A 20,172-nucleotide genomic window follows, 5' to 3' on the forward strand; every position below is an offset into this window, starting at 1 on the left:
ATGATTAGTAGGGGCAGCAGAAGCTTGACTGATATACAATTATCTTTCTTACATACAGGAAATATGAGAAACTGGTCAACGATCTTTTGGACTGCCTTGAAGACAGCAACCTGTAAGCTTTCTCTCAACCTATGTGCTATCTAATTTCTCCGCTTTCTATAGCATGTTTTATAAAAAGGTCAGAAGACATTATGTTCTGTATTTAAATTAACTCTGAGTACCCACAATCAGAGGCAGAATATGTACTTATCATATAAAGTATTTGTAAAGAAATCAACCCCAGAAGTCTTGTACATTTCAGAATGGCTTATTCTTTATTATTATCAATGAGACTTGTTTGCATGTGTGTTTGCTTGTTTCAGGCCCTGGAGGTTTGAGCACATGGCCACAGACTTGTTATCCCTCCAGCTGAGAGAAGATCACCCACTCCCCCCCGACGCTGTCCACTACTTCACACAGGGCCTCACACATGACTCCATCAGCATACGCAAGGTGTGTATAGCGTGGCTTTTTCTGACTAAAAAATATACCCTAATGTTTAAAACTAACGGAAAATCATAGTTGCACACTTTGATGTTGGAAAACTTTACATTGTCACTTCCAATTTAACTTCACAAAGAGGAAAAAAAAGTGTCTTTCTAAAGATTTAAAACTTTTAAAATTATATTTGCAATAATCTTTCTTGAGCTGTCATTGTCTGTGTGCATTTTATTTTTAATTTATTTCCAGCTGTGAGTAGAGCCTCTATTTGCTGGGACAAAAGTGTCCATCAGCAGGATGCTTTTTTTTATTTTGCACACTGGCTATTGGGTATCTACGTTCTGAAAACATGCTTAGGACTTCCATGTTGTATTTATTTGGGACACAGCTGGAGTTTTATTTGTTTAGTATACACTTACAAATAAGCAAGTCCCAAAGAGGCCTGTGTAGAAAAATGCGAATAGCTCAAAACCCAACGAGCAGTGTGATAGATTATTATAAAACTGAAACTGACCAGAGCAGATCCCAGATCACTTTTACTACTGGGACAAATATCCGTACAGACAACACTTTTAGTACCAGGACCTGCTCTGCTGGCGCGTAGCTCAACTTAACAACTCCAATATTTCTCTCTCTCAGATGGCAGTCGCAGCAATGGCCGGCATCCTGAAACAGCTAAAACGACCAAGAATAAAAGTGGTTTTAAAGCCATCAGATATCAGTGAGTAGAAGCACACAAATATCACACACACTCTACAATTCCACACCTTCTCTCAATCCAACAATGTCAGCATTAGCATTCTAAGTCATTTCCCATTGAGTAAGCAATAATACCTGAAGATACATCTCCATCTGCTCTTTATTAAAACATAAATGGTTTGAGATTAAAAATCTTTCCTATTTATTTTTTCATCAAGACTTTCCAACAGTGGGCAGTTAAAAACACCCACTCCCCTACACATGCACACACACACACACACACACACACACACACACACACACACACACACACACACACACACACACACACACACACACACACACACACACACACACACACACACACACACACACATACACACACACACACACACACACACACACACGCACACACACACACACGGCACACGCACACGCACACACACACACACACACAAAACATGCTTGTAAATGTGTTTATGACTTTTCTTGTATGTATATTTAGGTGGTAATGAGGATCCAGAGGGTGTGTGTGTGGGGGATCGGGAGGCAAATCGCTGGCTGCAATACGACAGCAAAAACCTGCCTTTGAGTGAGGAACAGTGGGATTCTCAGCAGTATGTGGAGAAAACATACTGGGGCTACTACTCGTGGCCGAGGTAATGAGAATGATTGTGTGAGGGAGGTGGATTTAGAAACTGGAAGGCTGATTAAGTGCTTGGTTGGATGGAGCTAAATAGCTGATTGACTTAACTGCCTGGTTGATTTGATGCTTGTCTTTATGTCTAACTTTATGTCGGCCTAACTGCTGGATGGCTGATCTGGGTGAATGGATAACTAGCAGGGTGTTGAACTGACTTCCTGTCAAAGCCTGGCCTAGATAAAGCTCACTGAACGACTTACTGCCTGGCCTAGATAGAATAATTGATGTATAGATAGAGGGCATGCTGCCTTGCTGACTAACTGACTTTGTAATCATTCATTTATCCTTGCTGCTTATTTGAAGACACCGTGTGTCTATCCATATTTTTGCCAGTTTGTTATTATCTATAAATCACAGCAGCCTCTTCTTTATCTCCCGCTCCTTCCAGGGAAATGATGATCCATGCAGCTTCTGAAAAGCGAAAACACGACCTGCCCTATGAAGAGATGAGTGAGGTGCTCATAACGTACCGCACACAATCCTCTGCCTTTACCTCAGTATTACTATCATTATTACATTTGGTGTTTGTTTGTGTGTCACCCAGGGTGAGAAGATCATCTTTGAATATTTCTCCGACCCAGAGTTTATTGACCAGCTTATAGAGTTTCTCTCCCTGGAGGATCGGAAAGGAAACGACAGCTTCAATCCCCGACGCTTCTGTCTCTTCAAGGTGCCATTTAAACACTCAGCCTCAATCGATCTGGCCTGCCTCTTACAAAGAAGAGACACAGCATACCACCGCTAGCCAAGGCTAATTTCAACTCAGCAGAGCAGGAATTTGTGTCATCAACAGCTGTCGTCCTTTGTTCCCCATCACACATGGACAGTTTACTTGCGTCAAACGGATGACTGTAATCTGTCTTTCTTTGGTGCGAAAAAATACTGTTGCTCTTTGTTCTTCCACATAAATCAAACCTTTTATGTTCACGTTTGATTGACAGGGGCTGTTTTGTAACTACGGAGACGTGTTCCTGCCGTTACTATGGCCTCACCTCGAGCAGCTTGCCAGCAACCCCCATGAGAGCTCCAGCGCTGTGTGTGTGAGATTACTGCAGGACTAATCAGAGGCAGCAAACTCTGGAGTTTCAGCAAGGTACTGGAGACACACACACAGCTACAAATACACACACTGCACTACAGTGTGATAAGAAAAGTCAATATTAATAAAAACTTTCATTATTGTGTGTGTGTTTGTGTGTGTGTGTGTGTGTGTGTGTGTGTGTGTGTGTGTGCGTGTGCGTGTGCGTGTGCGTGTGCGTGTGCGTGTGCGTGTGCATGCGCGTGTGCGTGTGTGTGTTCAGGTGGACAGGTTATGGAAGCTTTTGTGCCCTTTGATCAGGAAAGCATTAAACAACATCACTGTGGAAACCTACACAGACTGGGGCACCTGCATCGCTACTGCCTGTGTGAGTTGCTTACATGCATACAAATAGGACACATGCAGCACAGCTTACCACTGAGAATAGATCATTAGCATTTTCCCATAAAAAAAAAATCACATTTTTTTCTAAATCAATAAAACTAACAATCAGGTGAAAATTGGATTTAGAATTGAACTCAATTTTCTGAAAAAACGCTCTTTGCTTTACCTTGATGTCGCATGGCTCTATGAAAGGCAGTATCTGTCATTTTGGTCCAGGCTGAAATATTTCAACAACTACTGAATCAATTGCCATGAAATATAAATGGTTTTGGACTGTAAATAAGAACTGAACGTAATCACCCTTTAATTTGCAGAATAAAGTTTTGAAGTTTGGCCTTTTGCCTTGGCAATCTTGGTTTTTGGCTGAACCCACCCTAGATTTTTGGAACTTGTCCTTAACTTGCGCTGTCTATTTACCTCTAAATAGGACCATATTTTACTAAATGAGCCTCATGCTGTATTGAAGATGACTTGGAAAAGCTATTAAGACCTTAAACTCATTATAGTTAGATTGTTGACTGATGAAATAAATCAAGTATGAAGTAGGGTAATTTTCTTATATACTGGTACTTTTATACAATCAGACTTCTTTGTGCTACCAAAGCTGAGTATCCGAATGAATGCAAGTTGCTGTCTCTACCAGACAATGAATCCTAATGACTTTGGTAATCCCCTGACTTTCCGTCTAGTGTCACTATGAGGGTGACATTTGGGTTCCCACCAAAAATAAATTGGGATAACTTGATGGATAGAGAGATAGATTGTTTCTGTCTGAGTTAATATGGGAATATCTGCATGCAGTTCCTCAGTGGATGTGTTGCCAGCTTAAATAATAGTTCCAAAGTGAAATCTATTTTGTATTGGCTGCAGGAGGGCCGCGACCCCAGGAAACTCCACTGGCTGTTTGAGATGCTGATGGAGAGCCCGCTGAGCGGAGAGGGGGGCTCATTCCGGGATGCAAGGTGTGTGTGTGTGTGTGTGTGTGTGTGTGTGTGTGTGTGTGTGTGTGTGTGTGTGTGTGTGTGTGTGTGTGTGTGTGTGTGTGTGTGTGTGTGTGTGTGTGTGTGTGTGTGTGTGTGTGTGTGTGTGTGTGTGTGTGTGTGTGTGTGTGTGTGTGTGTGTGTGTGTGTGTGTGTGTGTGTGTGTGTGTGTGTGTGTGTGTGTGTGTGTGTGTGTGTGTTGTGTGCCCAAGTGTATGAATAACTGTACGCTTAAAGTATGTGTTTATGCCATCTACAGTATTTCTGAGGTTTCTGATTTCAGGCTGCAGTAGTAACCTGAGCTGACGTATGCTGAGCTGACGTGCCGCAATAACACAACAAACCCCTTCCCCTCCACCCCCCTCTCTTTTTGTCTCTGTCAGTTTGCTGTATGTGCTTCAGGGAGGTCTGGCCCAGCAGCAGTGGAGAGTTTCTGAACTGCTGCACAGGCTGTTGACTTACCTGGAGCCCAAACTCACCCAGGTGTATAAGAATGTCAGGGAGCGCATTGGGAGGTACGAACTCACCATGGCGTTATCTCCTCTGTGTTACATAATCGTGGTTAAATGGGTTTATCTAATTAGATTGTGCGCAATGTTTCGAGTCTTCAGTTCTAAGCCTCTTTATTTGCCTCGTTCTCTGTTTCCCTTTGTAACCTCTCATCCCTTACCCTCTCTCTCCAGTGTGATGACCTATATCTTCATGATCGACGTGGCCCTGCCCCACACACACATCACCTACTCCCCCCACGTGGCAGAGTTCCTCACTCGGGTCCTAGAGAGGCTCAAGCCCCTCATGTCGGAGCCCGGAATCCACAACCACGTCCTCGAGGAGAACACCCAGGAGACAGACGAGCGCACCCAAGCTGTCAAACTGCTCAAGACGGGTCAGAATGTGGATGCAAGCATGTAAACTGTGTGGTGGATGGACATGGTGTAGACAGTGATGTATAATATATACAGAAGGACAGCTTGTTATCATGATGAAATAGACAGAAGCTAGATAAAAAAAGCTTTGACCACTAAAGGATTTAAATCCACTTTAAAAGCTAGTGACGTGTAGTTAAAGAGGGTTTCCAGGGTCAGTTCCAGCCTTTCAAAAAGGTTTCCAAATCAATATTTGGGATGGTTTCTCTAAAATATAGCGACTACATAGTTCAGTAATTTGTACTAGATTTTTTTTATGGATTTTGTTTTCCTCTGAGTTACATTCTCGAATAGAAATTAGATAAATGAAGTCCACTTTTATTTAAAGCAATCTTTATTGCAGTTGTTAGGGAAGAATTTATGTTTTAGTCGTATTTAGGATTTAGACATGGTTTTTATTTGCCTCTGAGATTTCTGCATCTACCCAAATAGAATTGCAGGGTTTCTTTTGTGGCTTACAGCATTGAAATATCATATTTACATAATTCAATAAAAACACATTTTCCCAAAAAGAGGTATCAACCTAAATCTATTTTAAAACACAGGCACATAAAATCAAAATGATCTGCAAAGTACAGTAGTATTCCACTAGAGGTACTGTAAGCAAGGCTGCAGATACAATTAAGGGAACCATTTTTGTGATTTTAATTATAAATATTTCCCACCTGATGTTTATTCCTGGCAGTGTTACGAATAAAATAAGTTCGCTGAAAAAGTAAAATATGAAAATGGTGACATAACTATAACATTTTCTAGATTTTATGTAAACTAAAGTTTTCTTTTACTACTTGAGGGCAAGCAGTAAAGGTTTTTCCAAAAAAAGCTAAATATTTAAAATGAATAACGTTTTTGAGCAGGTGCTCCTGTTTATCAAAGACTGAATTAAGATCTCATATTGTGTCTCGCATTGCTCTTTCAGTTTCTGTCACTTCCCCAATCTCCATTATACAGATCAATAACGTGTTATGAAATTATCCAAATCATTAGATACTAAATCATGATAGATTGTGTTTTATTACCAGAGCACTGCAGTAAGGTCACAGCACCAAGTCTGTTGTTTTTAATATTTGGCTCACATCCAACCCCTCCTCTGTGTGTTTGCCATTTGCAGTGCTGAAATGGTTGATGGCAAGCGCAGGGCGCACTTTTACCAATCCTGTTCAGCAGCAACTTAAGCTCCTGCCTCTTCTCTTCAAGGTAAGAACACACACACTCACACAAGTCCCAGTGCAGCATTATTACCCACTCAATCTTACTTGCCTATTAAACTCAATTTCTCTCTTCATTTACTCAAAATGGTGCGTATACGCTCCGTGTTCTTCCTACCTCTCTCCACCTCTCTCTCTCTGTTCCTCTCTCCCTGCAGATTGCCCCGGTGGAGATTGATGAGAGCTATGATGAGATGAAGCAGGATGCTCGCACGTGTCTCTCTCTCATGTCCCAGGGCCTGCTGTATCCCGAGCACATCCCTCTAGTTCTGGCAGCGCTGGATGAGGTAATATGCACAAACACAGACACTGCCCCACCTGCCTGCTGCCAGTGTTCAGTGCCTAATGCTGACCAAGGTGTTGTTAGACCAAAAACAACCTGTGCTACTTGAATTTGCTGGTATGCAGTTACAGTATTTGTGCTGTGGGTTTTGTATGTGAGTGGTACCCATGTGGATACATTTGTCAAATGCTGCCAGAATATGTAACCACTTTGTATGCAGTTTAATATTCGATGTTGCAGCACACTATGAGAAACAATTGAAACTTTTTTTGCCTTCACCTCAACAACCAAACCTACATTGTTTATCTGGTGGCAAATTATTTAAAGAAATAGTTGGACATTCTGGGTAATAGGCTTCTCACATTTTCACATCTCAAGTAAGATAAGACAATGTATTCCACTCTCAAATCTGTAGGCTTAATAAAGAGCTAGACGGTAAACTTAGCTTAGCATAAAGCTGGAAGCAGAGTCAAAAAGCTATCATTGAGGTGGGATTCCACTGTTAAGTGATAATAAGCAAATGTTAGCATGCTAATAAGGAACACATACATGGTTAACACAGGGTTAACAATGTCCACATAAGTATGTTAGCCTCCTGACATTAGCATTTAGGGTACCACTTTACAATAAGACTACCCTTATAAAGGGTTTACGAATAGTTTGTAATTCATTTATTAATTAGGTTGTGAACACTTTATAAATAAATAAATAAATAAAGAGATAAGACAGAGTGATATGAGTGATAGTGAAACTTTTTTACTTTCATTTAGCAAAAAATTGCGTGAAACTTAGTCCCCAAATCCCAAAAGTGTGCACACAAAACATATTTCCGGCTGCTCGGGCCTAAGGAAGTAGCTCTACTTATGAAATCTCTGTTAGTTTAAACTCCCACTTCACTACTTTACATTCAAAACAAATAGCTTATAAAATGTGGCATGGCATTATTGATAAAGCTACACATTATATTAGTCTATAAAATAGTGACATCATACTTATCTTAACCAGCAACACCAATAAAATACAGCTTCACATAAATGCATCGAAAATAGTTTGTAATCAATGCATATAGAGGCAACTGAACCACACAACGACATTTCATCCATGCATTTCTTCAATTGTCAGTTGTTGTTCAAGCTCTCAAACAAACAAGCGGGCAGTACATCACATTGGCTCTTTTTGCTGCTACTTTGACAACATGGTTGCAACCGGTTTTGTTTTCGTGCTGTTGATGCCAATTTTCTTTTTTTTCTATAGTGAGTTGATGATTTCATAAACTTAAGAGTGAGGTAGCCTACATTATCGCCTCGCAAATGTTCCATCCAAATGAAGCAACATTTCTAAATTATTTTCAGACAAATTTGACTACAAATGTTAGTGTTGTTAGATCATATTGTCTTATATTTTTGTACAGCACTTTGAATTGCCTTGTGTTGAAAGGTGCTATATAAATAAACTTGCCTCGCCTTGCCTAGTGATGACTCAAAATCTACTAGGATTAATAAATGTCCAAAGTGTATATTACGTTAATCCGACCGAGAGCAATTGACCTTTCGCAAAGCCACGCCCCTAAATGCCCATTGTCCAATCATATTCGATCACGTGCGCTGCTCCCTGTGGAAGTCCGACAAGCTTCGCGTTCAAATTCATTGCGAAAATGGTGAAGCGTTGTGCTTATGGTCTTTGCAAATCGGATAGCAGATATCCCATAAGCTCTTAGAGGGGGGGGGGGGTGATATTTTACCCGTTTCCTAAACCCAAAACCCAAAACCCGAGAGGCAAGATGCCGCCAGTGGATAAAGAAATGCGGCAGGCCCCATGCCCAGCTGAATATGGCGAATATCAACAAACACAAATACGTTTGCTCCAAGGTAAATACGTGCTAACGTAGCTAGCTAGCTAGCAAAGATTACATTCACAAATTAACTAACTAATTTAATTAACTAATTTCACTAACTAACGTTAGCTAAAGTCACACGACTACAGCTGTAAGCTGTGTGCTTATAGGTCGTTTTGACCATGTATATCACTTGATGCATAATAATGTCTGAACAGCTGAGCTCCGTTATTAGTCTACCTGTGGTCAAAGTACAAACAAGAAAGCCAACAGGCAATCATTCATTTATATTTTGCTTTAATCTTTGTAGCATTTTGTTAATGGAAAGCCTACTGCCGACTTCCCTAATCCTGCTGCACAAGTGGGCACCCCGACCCCCACAAAGGAACAACAAGGTGGATGCAGAAAGCCACCAAGGAAACGGTAGTTAACTTTAGACAAACTACAACATTTAATGCCTCTTGTGATTGTATTGTTTTATTCCAAAAATAATAATAATAATTCCGTCGAATTTGACATACAGCTCATGTGGTTTTTCACTCTTGCACTGCGACCTGTATGCAAGTGCCTCTATTGATGTTGTGCCTCCCTCTTTTCTAATGTTTATACTGTGGATATAACCCTCCATAGCGTATTGTAGCCCCTTTTGTCGGGACCTGGAGGATATTGCTGCGTTATTGCTCCAAAATGAGTCTGTTAAGGCGACTCCGACGTTACGGAGACCCTCCATTATGGCTTTGTTTAACGCATCTGGCTCTCAGCTTGTCGGACTAGCAACAGTAACCAAGGGGGGGCGTGGCTTTGCGAAAGGTCAATTGAGCATTGGAATAGAACATGTTGTTTCATAAGGCCCAATGAGAACACACACGAGGCAGAATCTAAACAGGAAAGTGTAAAAACATGTTGAATCATTACACATCTGATAGAACAAGAACAAGACACACCTAGTTTTTGTTTTTCTGAAAACAAAACAATGAGGTAGATACTAGCTGTCATCTTTTTTAAGGAGGGGCAGCTTGGGCGTATTGTTGTTCATAGCCGTGTGAACATGTTCCAAATGCGGGGTGCTGTGGGGATAACACCATGGCCGGTTCTGCCCCATTTGCTGCCCTAGGCAAGATTTCTGCTGGTTCATTTATATTTATATATTTCACCAGTTAACATTTATTTATTTATTCATATTTTTTAATCTCTCCAGTTTTAAAGGATATTGTTGGTTTACTGTCCTAAAAGCTTATTAATGATTTATAAAGTGTTCACAACCTAATTAATAAATTAATTGCAAACTATTCGTAAACCCTTTATAAGGGTAGTCTTATTGTAAAGGGGTACCGCATTTAGCTCAAAGGACCACCGTGCATAAACCTCACAGAGCTGCTAGCATGTTTTATGTGAGGGAGTAGGGACTGCGGATGGAAATTAGCTCAAAGCTAAATCTGGCACTGTTACGCTTGACACATTTTAATGTTTTAAGTGTTCATTATTGTGCATTGTCCATGCCAAATAAACGATTAAATAAAAAATAAAAAAGGTGACTGTAGCCTCTTAGTTAACTGTTTCCCTGCTTTAGGCTTTTTCCACTCTTTATGCCAGCATGTTAGCATAATCATTGTTGGCATGTTTCACAATCTGACGTAAACCTTTATTTCAAAGCACTGCAGATTCTAAGTGCAGGTTCACAGAGTCCCAAGCATGCCTCTAGATCAGGGGTAGGGAACCTTTTTCCTCTCAAGGGCCATTTCAATTTTTACAACATCCTTCGAGGGCCGTACAAATGATTGAACTCAACGTCTGCTTAAAAAACTCAAATAACAGCCCATTCATTTCGCCTTTCTTTCATGCTGTGCAAAGAAAAAGCAACCTCTTAATCCAGATATTTGACCATGACCCGCGCATTCATGCACCGTGGCATGACCACCAAAACAGAAAGATATTGACACGAGATGTGTGCAAATGTATTTAGTTTCATATCCATGTGGACATGATTTAAGTGTGTGGGGGGGGGGGGGGGGGGGGGCGGATCTAACCTCATCTGGGGGGGTTTGGGGATATGCACCACCAGGAAGATTTCTTTTAAATGTTGAAGTTAAAAGCATCAATCTGGTGCACTTTGAGAGCAACATGAAGAGATCTATGGATACATCTCTCAAGACCCATATGAAACAGAACTGTAAGCAGACTTTTTTCTTTATGGATATTTTACAAATCACTTCCCTTTTAAACTGTATTCTTGTTTATTAATAACAACTTTTTTTTTACTGTCATATTAGTATTGTATACCTGTTTACTTTATTCTCTTATTTTTCTATAACTATAATGATCATATAAAGATGTGCCTTTACCTCACTGGCTGGAGAAAAAGCTTCTTATATTCGTTAGCATAGCTAGCTAACCAGATGCTAATAACAACAAAGTTATTGACTGTATGATCAGTATGACAGATGAACAGATCGCCACTGGGCTTTCAACTAAAGACACAGCCACGCAAAAACTGCGGCATGTGTACGGCTCCTTATGGGTATTGCAATTTGTGAAGTCCCGGCCCGGAGCCGCGTTCTGGTGCTCTCGTTAGAACTACACTCGTGTCAGACGAGACATATACCACGTGATGACACGTTAGGCTCGTGTTGTATTCAAGGACCCTGACCTTGGCCAGGAAAAACAAGCTTGTTTAATTATTTTGCGGTATAGATTTCTTGAATTTTTTTCTTTTTTGCGTGTGTTTATAAATTACCTCGAGGGCCGTACCAAATGGTCTCGCGGGCCGTATACGGCCCGGAGGCCGGAGGTTCCCCACCCCTGCTCTAGATTATAAGTGTTGGTATGCCTAAACTAGAACTTAAAGTTTTAGGCTACACAACAAATAAACTTCTCCCTCTTCTCTCTAGATGACAGTCAGCAGATCATGGCATGCACGCTTCTCAGTACTGACCTACCTGCAGATCATGGTTTTCTACAACTTGTTTACCCTGCTCAGTGTGCCTGCTGCGGTGCTCCACATCCGAAAGCTGGTCATGCAGCTGCTACTTGATGAACAGCTTGAGGTAATGTATGTGCAAAAAGGCAGCAAAGTAAGGTTTAGTACAGACATTGCCCCTCTGCAAGGTATAAATGTCAGAGGAAAATAAATGACCACTTATTGTCCCCTAGTTTTTCCTCAGTAAATCTTAATCCATCTTCTCTATTCACTGCTATTGCTTAAAAATAACCCTCTACATCTCTGCTCAGCCCCCTCATTAGTTTTCCTGTGTTGATGCCTCTCTTTTTGAGTGGTTACAGGGATGTTGATAAAGCACAATGGCCGTCTTTAAACTCCTTTGTGGCTATAAATAATCCATAAGTAATATGAATCTTATCCCCCAAAATATATATGGAAAAATTCTATTAACTTTGACATTTAATCTCAACAGACTCATGTCTATTTCAAAAATGCAAAAAATCAACTACAGAATATATCTAATGTTATATTGAGAAAAATTATCTTTTGTACAATGTCCAAACTGGACCCTTTTCTATTGATCAGGATGAACAGGTAATAATCAATAAACACTAAGCTTTATCTGGGTCGTCTATTTTTCCAAAAGCAGTTCCGTATCTCACATTATTTTGTAAACTGTGTTAGTGTACAGCTGGTGAATGTTTTGTCTTTGTGTCATTGTCTATTTTAATACAGCAACCGTCACTCATTTGCCTATTCATAATTTATGCAAAGTGATGCAGCGATATTCTGCAATTGAATTTTACCTCCGCCTCCTCCCTATTCTCCCCCTGCTCTGCTCATCTTTGTCCCGTGTATCTCGCCTTACCCCGATCTCCTTGCACTCGCCTCTTTTAATAAATTGTTTATGCGTCTCTCGCCCTGAAACTGCCTCGTGGATTCCTCCGCTTCCTTTATTTGTCGGTTCTGATCTTCACCGGTCTATTTTTTCTTTCTTCCTCTCTCATTGCTCTCCCTCCCCCTCCTTCTCCCTGTAGGTGAGGGACATGGCAGGCACCACCCTCAGTGGTTTACTGCAGTGCCAGTTCTTCCCCCTGGACTCCAGTCTGCAGACAGAGCTCCAGACGCTGAGTCAGACTCGCCTCCCCAGGGCCAGGGGGGAGCTGGCCTCCACAGGTGTACACACACACACACACACACACACACACACACACACACACACACACACACACACACACACACACACACACACACACACACACACACACACACACACACACACATCGCAATCACACAATGAGGCAATCACAGTAATACTTGCACTATTACCCTTTGCTTATCCAAGGGGAATTGTGAACCTTGAAATTGTAAGGTGTTTTTCAACATAGTTGTGTGTGTGTGTGTGTGTGTGTGTGTGTGTGTGTGTGTGTGTGTGTGTGTGTGTGTGTGTGTGTGTGTGTGTGTGTGTGTGTGTGTGTGTGTGTGTGTGTGTGTGTGTGTGTGTGTGTGTGTGTGTGTGTGTGTGTGTGTGTGTGTGTGTGTGTGTGTGTGTGTGTGTGTGTGTTTACAGATTTAGTGCGGCGCCATGCTGGAGTGCTTGGCCTCAGTGCTTGCATCCTGTCGAGCCCCTACGACGTCCCAGACTGGATGCCTCAGATACTCATGGATCTGAGCGACCACCTCAACGACCAACAGCCTATAGATGTAAACACACAAACACACACACACACACACACACACACACACACACACACACACACACACATACACATACACATACACATACACATACACATACACATACACACACACACACACACACACACACACACACACACACACACACACACACTCACATACAAACATCTAGATCAACACAGTGTGAGCTGAAAGAATACAATTTCATTGTCCAATTGAGGAGAAAATTGTGTCTTTGGTCTTACTTCAGGCATGAAGAAGACGTACAATGTAATCTTTAGTGCAGAGTTTGAATAAAACGTTACAGTAGTGGCAAAAGTGAAAGAAATGAGAGAAGAAATTAAATTGAATACAGTTAAAGAATATATTTGCCAGCAGAGGAATTTTTTGCACAACTATTCTTTTCAGAAGCTTTAAAACTGCTGTAATAAAATGGTAGCCGTTGATTTTCTGCTGAATATTAATGATATAATATCTTGGTTTCTTCAGGCGGACACTATTCTCAAAATCTGTTTGAGTTTGTCAGGCCACAGGCACTTCCTTTCTTAAAATCTATTCTAATCATTTTGTTTGAAGGCCATGATGTAAAATAAATGCAGTTGATATTTAAGTCATGAGAATGAGCTTCTCTCTTTTCTGTGTTGAGCCACCGTAATTTCACTCCAAACTTGTTTCCCTTTAAATAATTTCTTTGCGGGGGATTTTAAATGGATATATGTGGCAATTTAACATCAATAAATTATAACTTTCTCATTAGTTTTTTATCAATGCAAACAAATGCTAGCAACATTGTCAGCTGCTGTTAGCTTCTACACCGCTACATTTTACAAGTCAAAACAGGAACTATTTACTTTGCAAGTCATTCTTGTTCTTATGCCTCGTTCTTCTGTTAAACATGAAGGTAGCTCTTGTGTAAACACTGATAGTGGCTTTAAGCTCTTAACTTCTTGGCCTTTGAATAACTAATAAAGCAACAAATAAAGAACTATTACAATCCTCTTTATTGCAGGAGTTTAATGCAATAAAGACAATGTAATTAGTTCCATTGAAATGTCCTAATTTCGTAACAACCACTGTAAAGCTGCCACTCCAGTGATGGAATATTATAGTTCTCAATGGGATTCCCTACTGAATCTTTGAGGAAGCAGATATGCTGTGAATGTTTAAAAATAATTTGTGTTTTGATGTTAAAATCCTTCATTGTAAGTCTTGGATATAAATTAATAGAAAATGTATTGTCTAAAATCCTGTTTATATTTGTATTGTATATATTTGTCACTAAACAAAAGTTTGGCCCTAAATGATATGTTACCTCTCGCTAATCCAGCTGTCTTTTATTAACAATGTCTTAATCACACAAAGTGTATGTATGACGTAACATAGACAAACAGATGTTACTTTTAATCTATAGCAATGCAACATAGTTGAAATGAATGTTAAGTGGATCTCAATTACTGTTTTATCTTCAGTTATCAAATAAAGCCAGCAAGTAACAAGTGCAATATTTCACTCTGAAATGTAGCAAGGTATATCGATTTGAGGTGTCTTGTACAGTAAGCCTATACAGTGTGTGAGATGGGCAAAGATAGACATGTCATTCATCCACAACAGTTGAAGTGTTCCCATGGTGTCAGTATGATGATGGTGTTTGTTGTTCTAAGATGACGGTGAAGAAGACCTTGTCGGAGTTCAGGCGTACTCACCACGATAACTGGCAGGAGCACCGGCAGTGCTTCACTGACGACCAGCTGCTGGTGCTCACAGACCTGCTGGTGTCGCCCTGTTACTACGCCTGACTGCCCCCTCAGATCCTCCACACACTGACCCAGCAGAAGAATAACTACAGCTGATGTAGTGTTGGGTTCCTTTGTGCAGCCTGTTCAAATGACGTCAGATATTGTAGCAGTGGCTGAGGGCCCTGTCTCTGGAATCTCACGTGCCAAAGTTGGCCTTTAAATCCGTCAGAAAAGCAGCACTTGGCTAAACCAGTTCAAATATTTAACTTACTTGGTGTGTTCATTTCGTCTCGCCAAGCAGCTCAGCAGCCCCAAAGGTGGCAACTTCATTTAAAGATAATCGGCCTTTAGTTGAATTGTTTTAATGTTGTGGAACATTTCACTGCAGTATGTATTGCTCTCTTTCTACCTTTAAGATACATTCAAACAATAGGTAATAAGTAGTAATCATATATGAGCCTATAATCAAATGAATATGAAAAATTGTCATTATCATTACCAAAAACCTAATGGTAGTTTGACAGTTACAATTTAATAGTTATACAAATGTAATACTTATCATGCAAGGTGATAATGTTTATAATAATATTACTTAATATATAAAGCTTAATATAATAATATATGCTACTGTATGATATGATGTATTGATATGCATGTATGCAACACTTATAAGTGTATACATATAATTATGAAATGTAACTAACTATCACATTCCTACACAACCCACTGTGTTGTGTTATACAATAGCTCAACATTGAGAATGTCCTGTTGTTTCCTGTGAATAAAGTCACGGCATCATTTGTAACGAGAGATGTTTTTATTTTAGAGAAGAAGATTGAGCGTGGAATGCTGTGTTCTCCAGGGTTGATTGATCATTTGAAATACCAGCAGCTTGTCGGTGCACATTGATATGACATTCATGTCCACAGCAGATAGCTCTGTACAGAGACAGAGATCAAACACAGATGAGATGTCTCTCCCTGCACGGATGCTTTTCACTTATGTTGTGCAGATGCTGCTGTGTTAAAGAGAGACATGATCACAGATAGAGCTGTCATCGTTTTTATTCTGCATGTTGACTTTTTCTGATGCAGTACTGTTGACTTTGATATGTTCACTGTGCTGAGACTTGTGCTGGCAGAATGAGAAACACCATGGCTGTTCAGCACAATCTGGAGGAAACAATGTGTGCTTATGTGGCTGTACACTGTGTGATAGTGTGATTAAAGCAGTATGATCATTCCAACTGCACAAAAACATGGATCTTATATCACCAAGAGAGATCAGGAAAATGTACCATATACAGTATACATAAGCAGCTTAGACAAGATACTCTGGAAAGTTCTCTGGGCATGACTGATACGTTCTCCCAATTCTAATATTGAATATAGTTTTAGCTATCTAAAAAAAAAGATCATAAGTTGTCTGGGAAACCTTTCTTTCTTTACAGTGTAATTGTAATCATCTAAATAGCCCTTTACAATCATAAATCGGCATAATCAAAACATCAGTTGTAGATATTTGTTATGAGATTTCAGTCTCTTTTGTTTTTATAAAGTGGCACAACAATCATATACTGAAAAGTCATGCACTGCTTTGGGTTCTTTAATGAATTTACTACTGAAGTTGCGTCCGTTCTATATTTCACCGAGCAGTTAACGCATAAATCACATTTTTATGTTTTAAAATGCACAAAATCAGACAAAATGTGTATGTAAATATATCCCCTTAAATATTTGTCATTTTCATTAACTTCAAAGGATCTCCATAAACATTCAATGGAAGGAGTCATCGTACGTGTAGTCAAGCTTATTCAAAGATGATTTAGTGGCCAGCATATTTCAATACATTTTATTAGCAATGCAAGGTGTTTTTTCTGAATATTTTTGACAGTATTGTGACATTGTAGTGTAACAATAAAAACAGACTTTGCCAACACATTTTCTGTACCCAACAAATATCCTTATCTGTTTTTAAACCCTGAGAGTTTTAAAGATATCATCAAAATTAACCTGTTTGAGTGTGTGAGTGTTTCTGCACACTGTGTAGTCTTTCTCTCACTAAAGTTTCTAGAGAAAACAGGTGTGTGTCTGTGTCCTCTGGCAGGATTGTTCTCATAGCATCAGCTAGTTGAAACAGGTACTCTGTGTTCTTCCCACTTGGACCGGTAGAGCTGACAATCTGATTGGCTATCTCCTCCAGGGGGGCGGGGCCGAGGTAGTCTGGATTGTCCTGAGAGCCGATGTAGAGCAGCGTCTGGCTGGGCGGCGCAGAGAGCGGTGGACGGGGGTGAAAAGTAACAGTGATGACCTGATAACCACCTTTTTCTCGGTAGTCAAGGTAACTCTTCACTTCCTGCTCCCGGCCGGTCGGTAGCTTGTAGGCAACGCCCCAAACACACCCCTGAAGAAGAGTCGAAGAAGAAATATTGATTGGCATATATAGAAAAGAATGAAGTATAGCCACATTTAACACATTTGATAGTATGACCTTTTTTCAAACAAAGGTGACCGAATTCACAGGCTCAAGCTTTTTAATGACTGCTATGATAGTAAACTAAAGTTGGTCTGAAAAAACAATCAATTTGAAGACAATAAACATTCACTTTAGGAAACTCTTAAAAGCATGTGTCGCTTTTATCTGACAATTCATAGACCAGGCTATTAATGAAATATTAATCAAGAAAAAAGACTGCAGAATAATACAAAATAAAGATGAGTTGGTTACAACCGTTAGTAAAACAGTTTTTATTGGCTTAATATTTTTATCACAACCTGTTTCTTCCATAGAATGATGAATTTGACTTTAAGATAATCATCAGTCTACTCTCAATGGATGTTTTTATAGATGCTTACCATGGTGTTACTACATTACACACTCTGTATCTCTCAATCTCTTTCCCATCAACTGCGAAAAATGATCTCTTGGTCAAGGTCGGACAATAATACACCGTCCTTTCTTTTGATGAAAAATGCCATCTCCTTTCACTGCCATTCAGCCTGTTCAGCTTTGCACCACATAATGCATGTTTGCAAATAAATAAATATCCACACAACTATGACAGTCCACTGTTTCTTCTATACAATTTGATAAAAACAGGAGGTAAGTGACTGCAATTTAAAAAAGTGAAACCCCATTTGAAAAAGTTTGCTGTTTTTGAAGATGTACTGCAAGTTTGCTGGCCCACACGCTGCATGTTTTCTTTTAATTATACTTAATAACACCGCAGTAATTACGGTTCTCAGATGGTGATATATTTTATTACTGTTTAATTAACATGAGATTGTGTTTGCTTTTCCCCTTAACCTGACTAATCTTTTGATGAAAACATCATAATCATATTAACTATGTCAAATGTAATTCATGTAATAAAGATGTATACCACTTTTAGAATGATTAATACTATTAACATTCGTTTTATTAGTTAGTTGATGCTATAAAAGGGTAAAGAGGTTATGATTGAAAGCTTTAATTGATAGCTGCTGTGAGTGAACATAGGTTAGGGTCACTTTAAACTTCCATAAATTGATAATCTGTTCCAAGTGTACTGTATATCAAGATCTTTATATAGAGATGATATAACTAGTGGTTCCTGTCCAAAACCAATTTTCTTATCAGGCAAAGATGATTGCTAACCGTGTGCCGGTCCAACTCCAATGTGACTACTTTCTGCCATTCTCTGCATTGTGTTATTGCAAACTGACTGATTGCTTTTTGGAGTGTTGCTCTGACATAACAAGTCATCATGAACTCTGATAGAGTAGACATTTTCCTCCATTTTCGAGACAAAACACTTAATCGAGAAAGTAATTGGCAAAGTAATAGACAGTGAAATGAATCATTAGTTGCAACTCTATTACAGAGGAATGTATGGTACCATTACGTTTAGGAATGGTTGCTCTTACCTCAGGATCCTCCACCAGTGTCACCACCCGGCCAGGCTGTAAAGGCCACACACAGAGGAGTAAGCACTTTAAAACAGCAGCAAAATCACATGAGCAATCATATGACATAATATACAACTTCACAGACAAAGGTACCTTTGTAGTTCAGAAGAAATCTCATTTAAAATATTCAAAATATAACAAAGTATAAAGTTAGACCTGAGTAACAACAGCACAATGAGCTGCTTTTTGAGGTCTAACTCATTTTAAAATATGAAAATGTTTTGTGGATTTAACCTTAATGACAATATCCTAAAACGTTTCTTCGGTAACTTAGAATGAGTAGTTAAGGCAATATAACCGGCTAAATGTCCTGTGTTTTTACAGTAGGAACAATGTCGACACTGACAAATATGCAGTCATAACTTTGAATATGAATCCATGAGTTACCGGGCGGTAACCAATAACCTTTCTGTAATGTATCCCATTATTCGACATTAAGAGGGTTTCTTTCATTTCTGCTTTGGCTTTTTTGATAATACATCATTGAAGCCGACAGACATGGCAACATTGCGTCAGTTATTTGGAATAGAAAAAGCTTTATATGGTTCCGAAAGACAAAAACGTACACTCACCTTACCCGGTATCCCCCGGTGATCGGTACTTCCCTGCCAAAACCGACGGCTGAAGCCTTTTATGTAACCAATTCTCTTTTCCTCATAAGGGAAATCCACTTTCCATATAAGAGACCCGTACCCAAAAACCCACATAATAAGACCTTAAGATAACAGTCACTGCGAGGACGATATGTACGGCTTAAGCTGAGCCAACTGCCAACACTGCAGTCCGGAGGCTACAACGAAGTCATAACACTATAATAATTGAAGTGTACGCCCTCAAAGTGTAGTGCTAGCTATTTTAAATTGCTATTAAATGTATAATATGTCATATAAAGTAATAACGCCCATTCAATAAATGACCCCGGGCTATTTTGTCAAGTCATCTGCGTTACGTAATTCCACATACTTCCGCTGAATAACTTTCAATATAAAATGAACATTTCGATCATATTGTTATTTTTTTTAAATTAACTAATTTAAGGGGTGTTCGGCAGCTTAGCGCATAGCCAAGATGCCTTTTTTATGGCATTTTTTTTATGCACGCTATTTCGTCTCTTTTTTAGCATGCCTTAAAGAACGTCTTGCTTTTATTTTGAAGGCCAGTCGCCATTCCGGAAGTTTGTACCTATTTCAGTATACAATCTAATTTGGAACAACCTTCTCAAAGCAGTCCATGTGTCAAACCAATAACAACTCAAATACCTTTATCAATCTAATCCACACATGTTTTTGTATGCCTATTACAAGTAAGCCAAATAAC

At 39.6% G+C, this 20,172-nt stretch overlaps 2 protein-coding genes across 2 annotated transcripts in view; one reads left to right on the plus strand and one right to left on the minus strand.

Annotated features, from left to right (window-relative positions):
- Positions 1-15,713, plus strand: part of LOC307023708 (proteasome activator complex subunit 4B-like) — a 31,247-nt gene extending 15,534 nt beyond the window's left edge. Inside the window, 18 exon segments of the mRNA XM_079657178.1 lie at positions 59-112; positions 363-492; positions 1,120-1,201; positions 1,685-1,838; positions 2,271-2,337; positions 2,427-2,552; positions 2,824-2,905; positions 2,908-2,975; positions 3,184-3,288; positions 4,176-4,267; positions 4,669-4,800; positions 4,969-5,171; positions 6,323-6,408; positions 6,578-6,706; positions 11,425-11,580; positions 12,512-12,650; positions 13,045-13,178; positions 14,834-15,713. Coding sequence (XP_079513304.1) covers positions 59-112; positions 363-492; positions 1,120-1,201; positions 1,685-1,838; positions 2,271-2,337; positions 2,427-2,552; positions 2,824-2,905; positions 2,908-2,975; positions 3,184-3,288; positions 4,176-4,267; positions 4,669-4,800; positions 4,969-5,171; positions 6,323-6,408; positions 6,578-6,706; positions 11,425-11,580; positions 12,512-12,650; positions 13,045-13,178; positions 14,834-14,968 — 2,074 coding nt within the window. The 3' untranslated portion in view covers positions 14,969-15,713.
- Positions 15,714-16,744: 1,031 nt separating this feature from the next.
- On the minus strand, positions 16,745-19,799 carry chac2 (ChaC, cation transport regulator homolog 2 (E. coli)). Its single transcript, XM_079657179.1, has 3 exons — positions 19,428-19,799; positions 18,814-18,849; positions 16,745-17,311 (listed from the first exon to the last, which is right to left on the minus strand). The coding sequence occupies exons 1-3, from the start codon at positions 19,560-19,562 to the stop codon at positions 16,916-16,918; spliced, it is 567 nt and encodes a 188-aa protein (XP_079513305.1). The 5' UTR covers positions 19,563-19,799; the 3' UTR covers positions 16,745-16,915.
- Positions 19,800-20,172: the final 373 nt, after the last annotated feature.

Source organism: Notothenia rossii (genome assembly GCF_949606895.1).
Source record: "Notothenia rossii genome assembly, chromosome: 11".
Classification (NCBI taxonomy): Eukaryota; Metazoa; Chordata; class Actinopteri; order Perciformes; family Nototheniidae; genus Notothenia; species Notothenia rossii.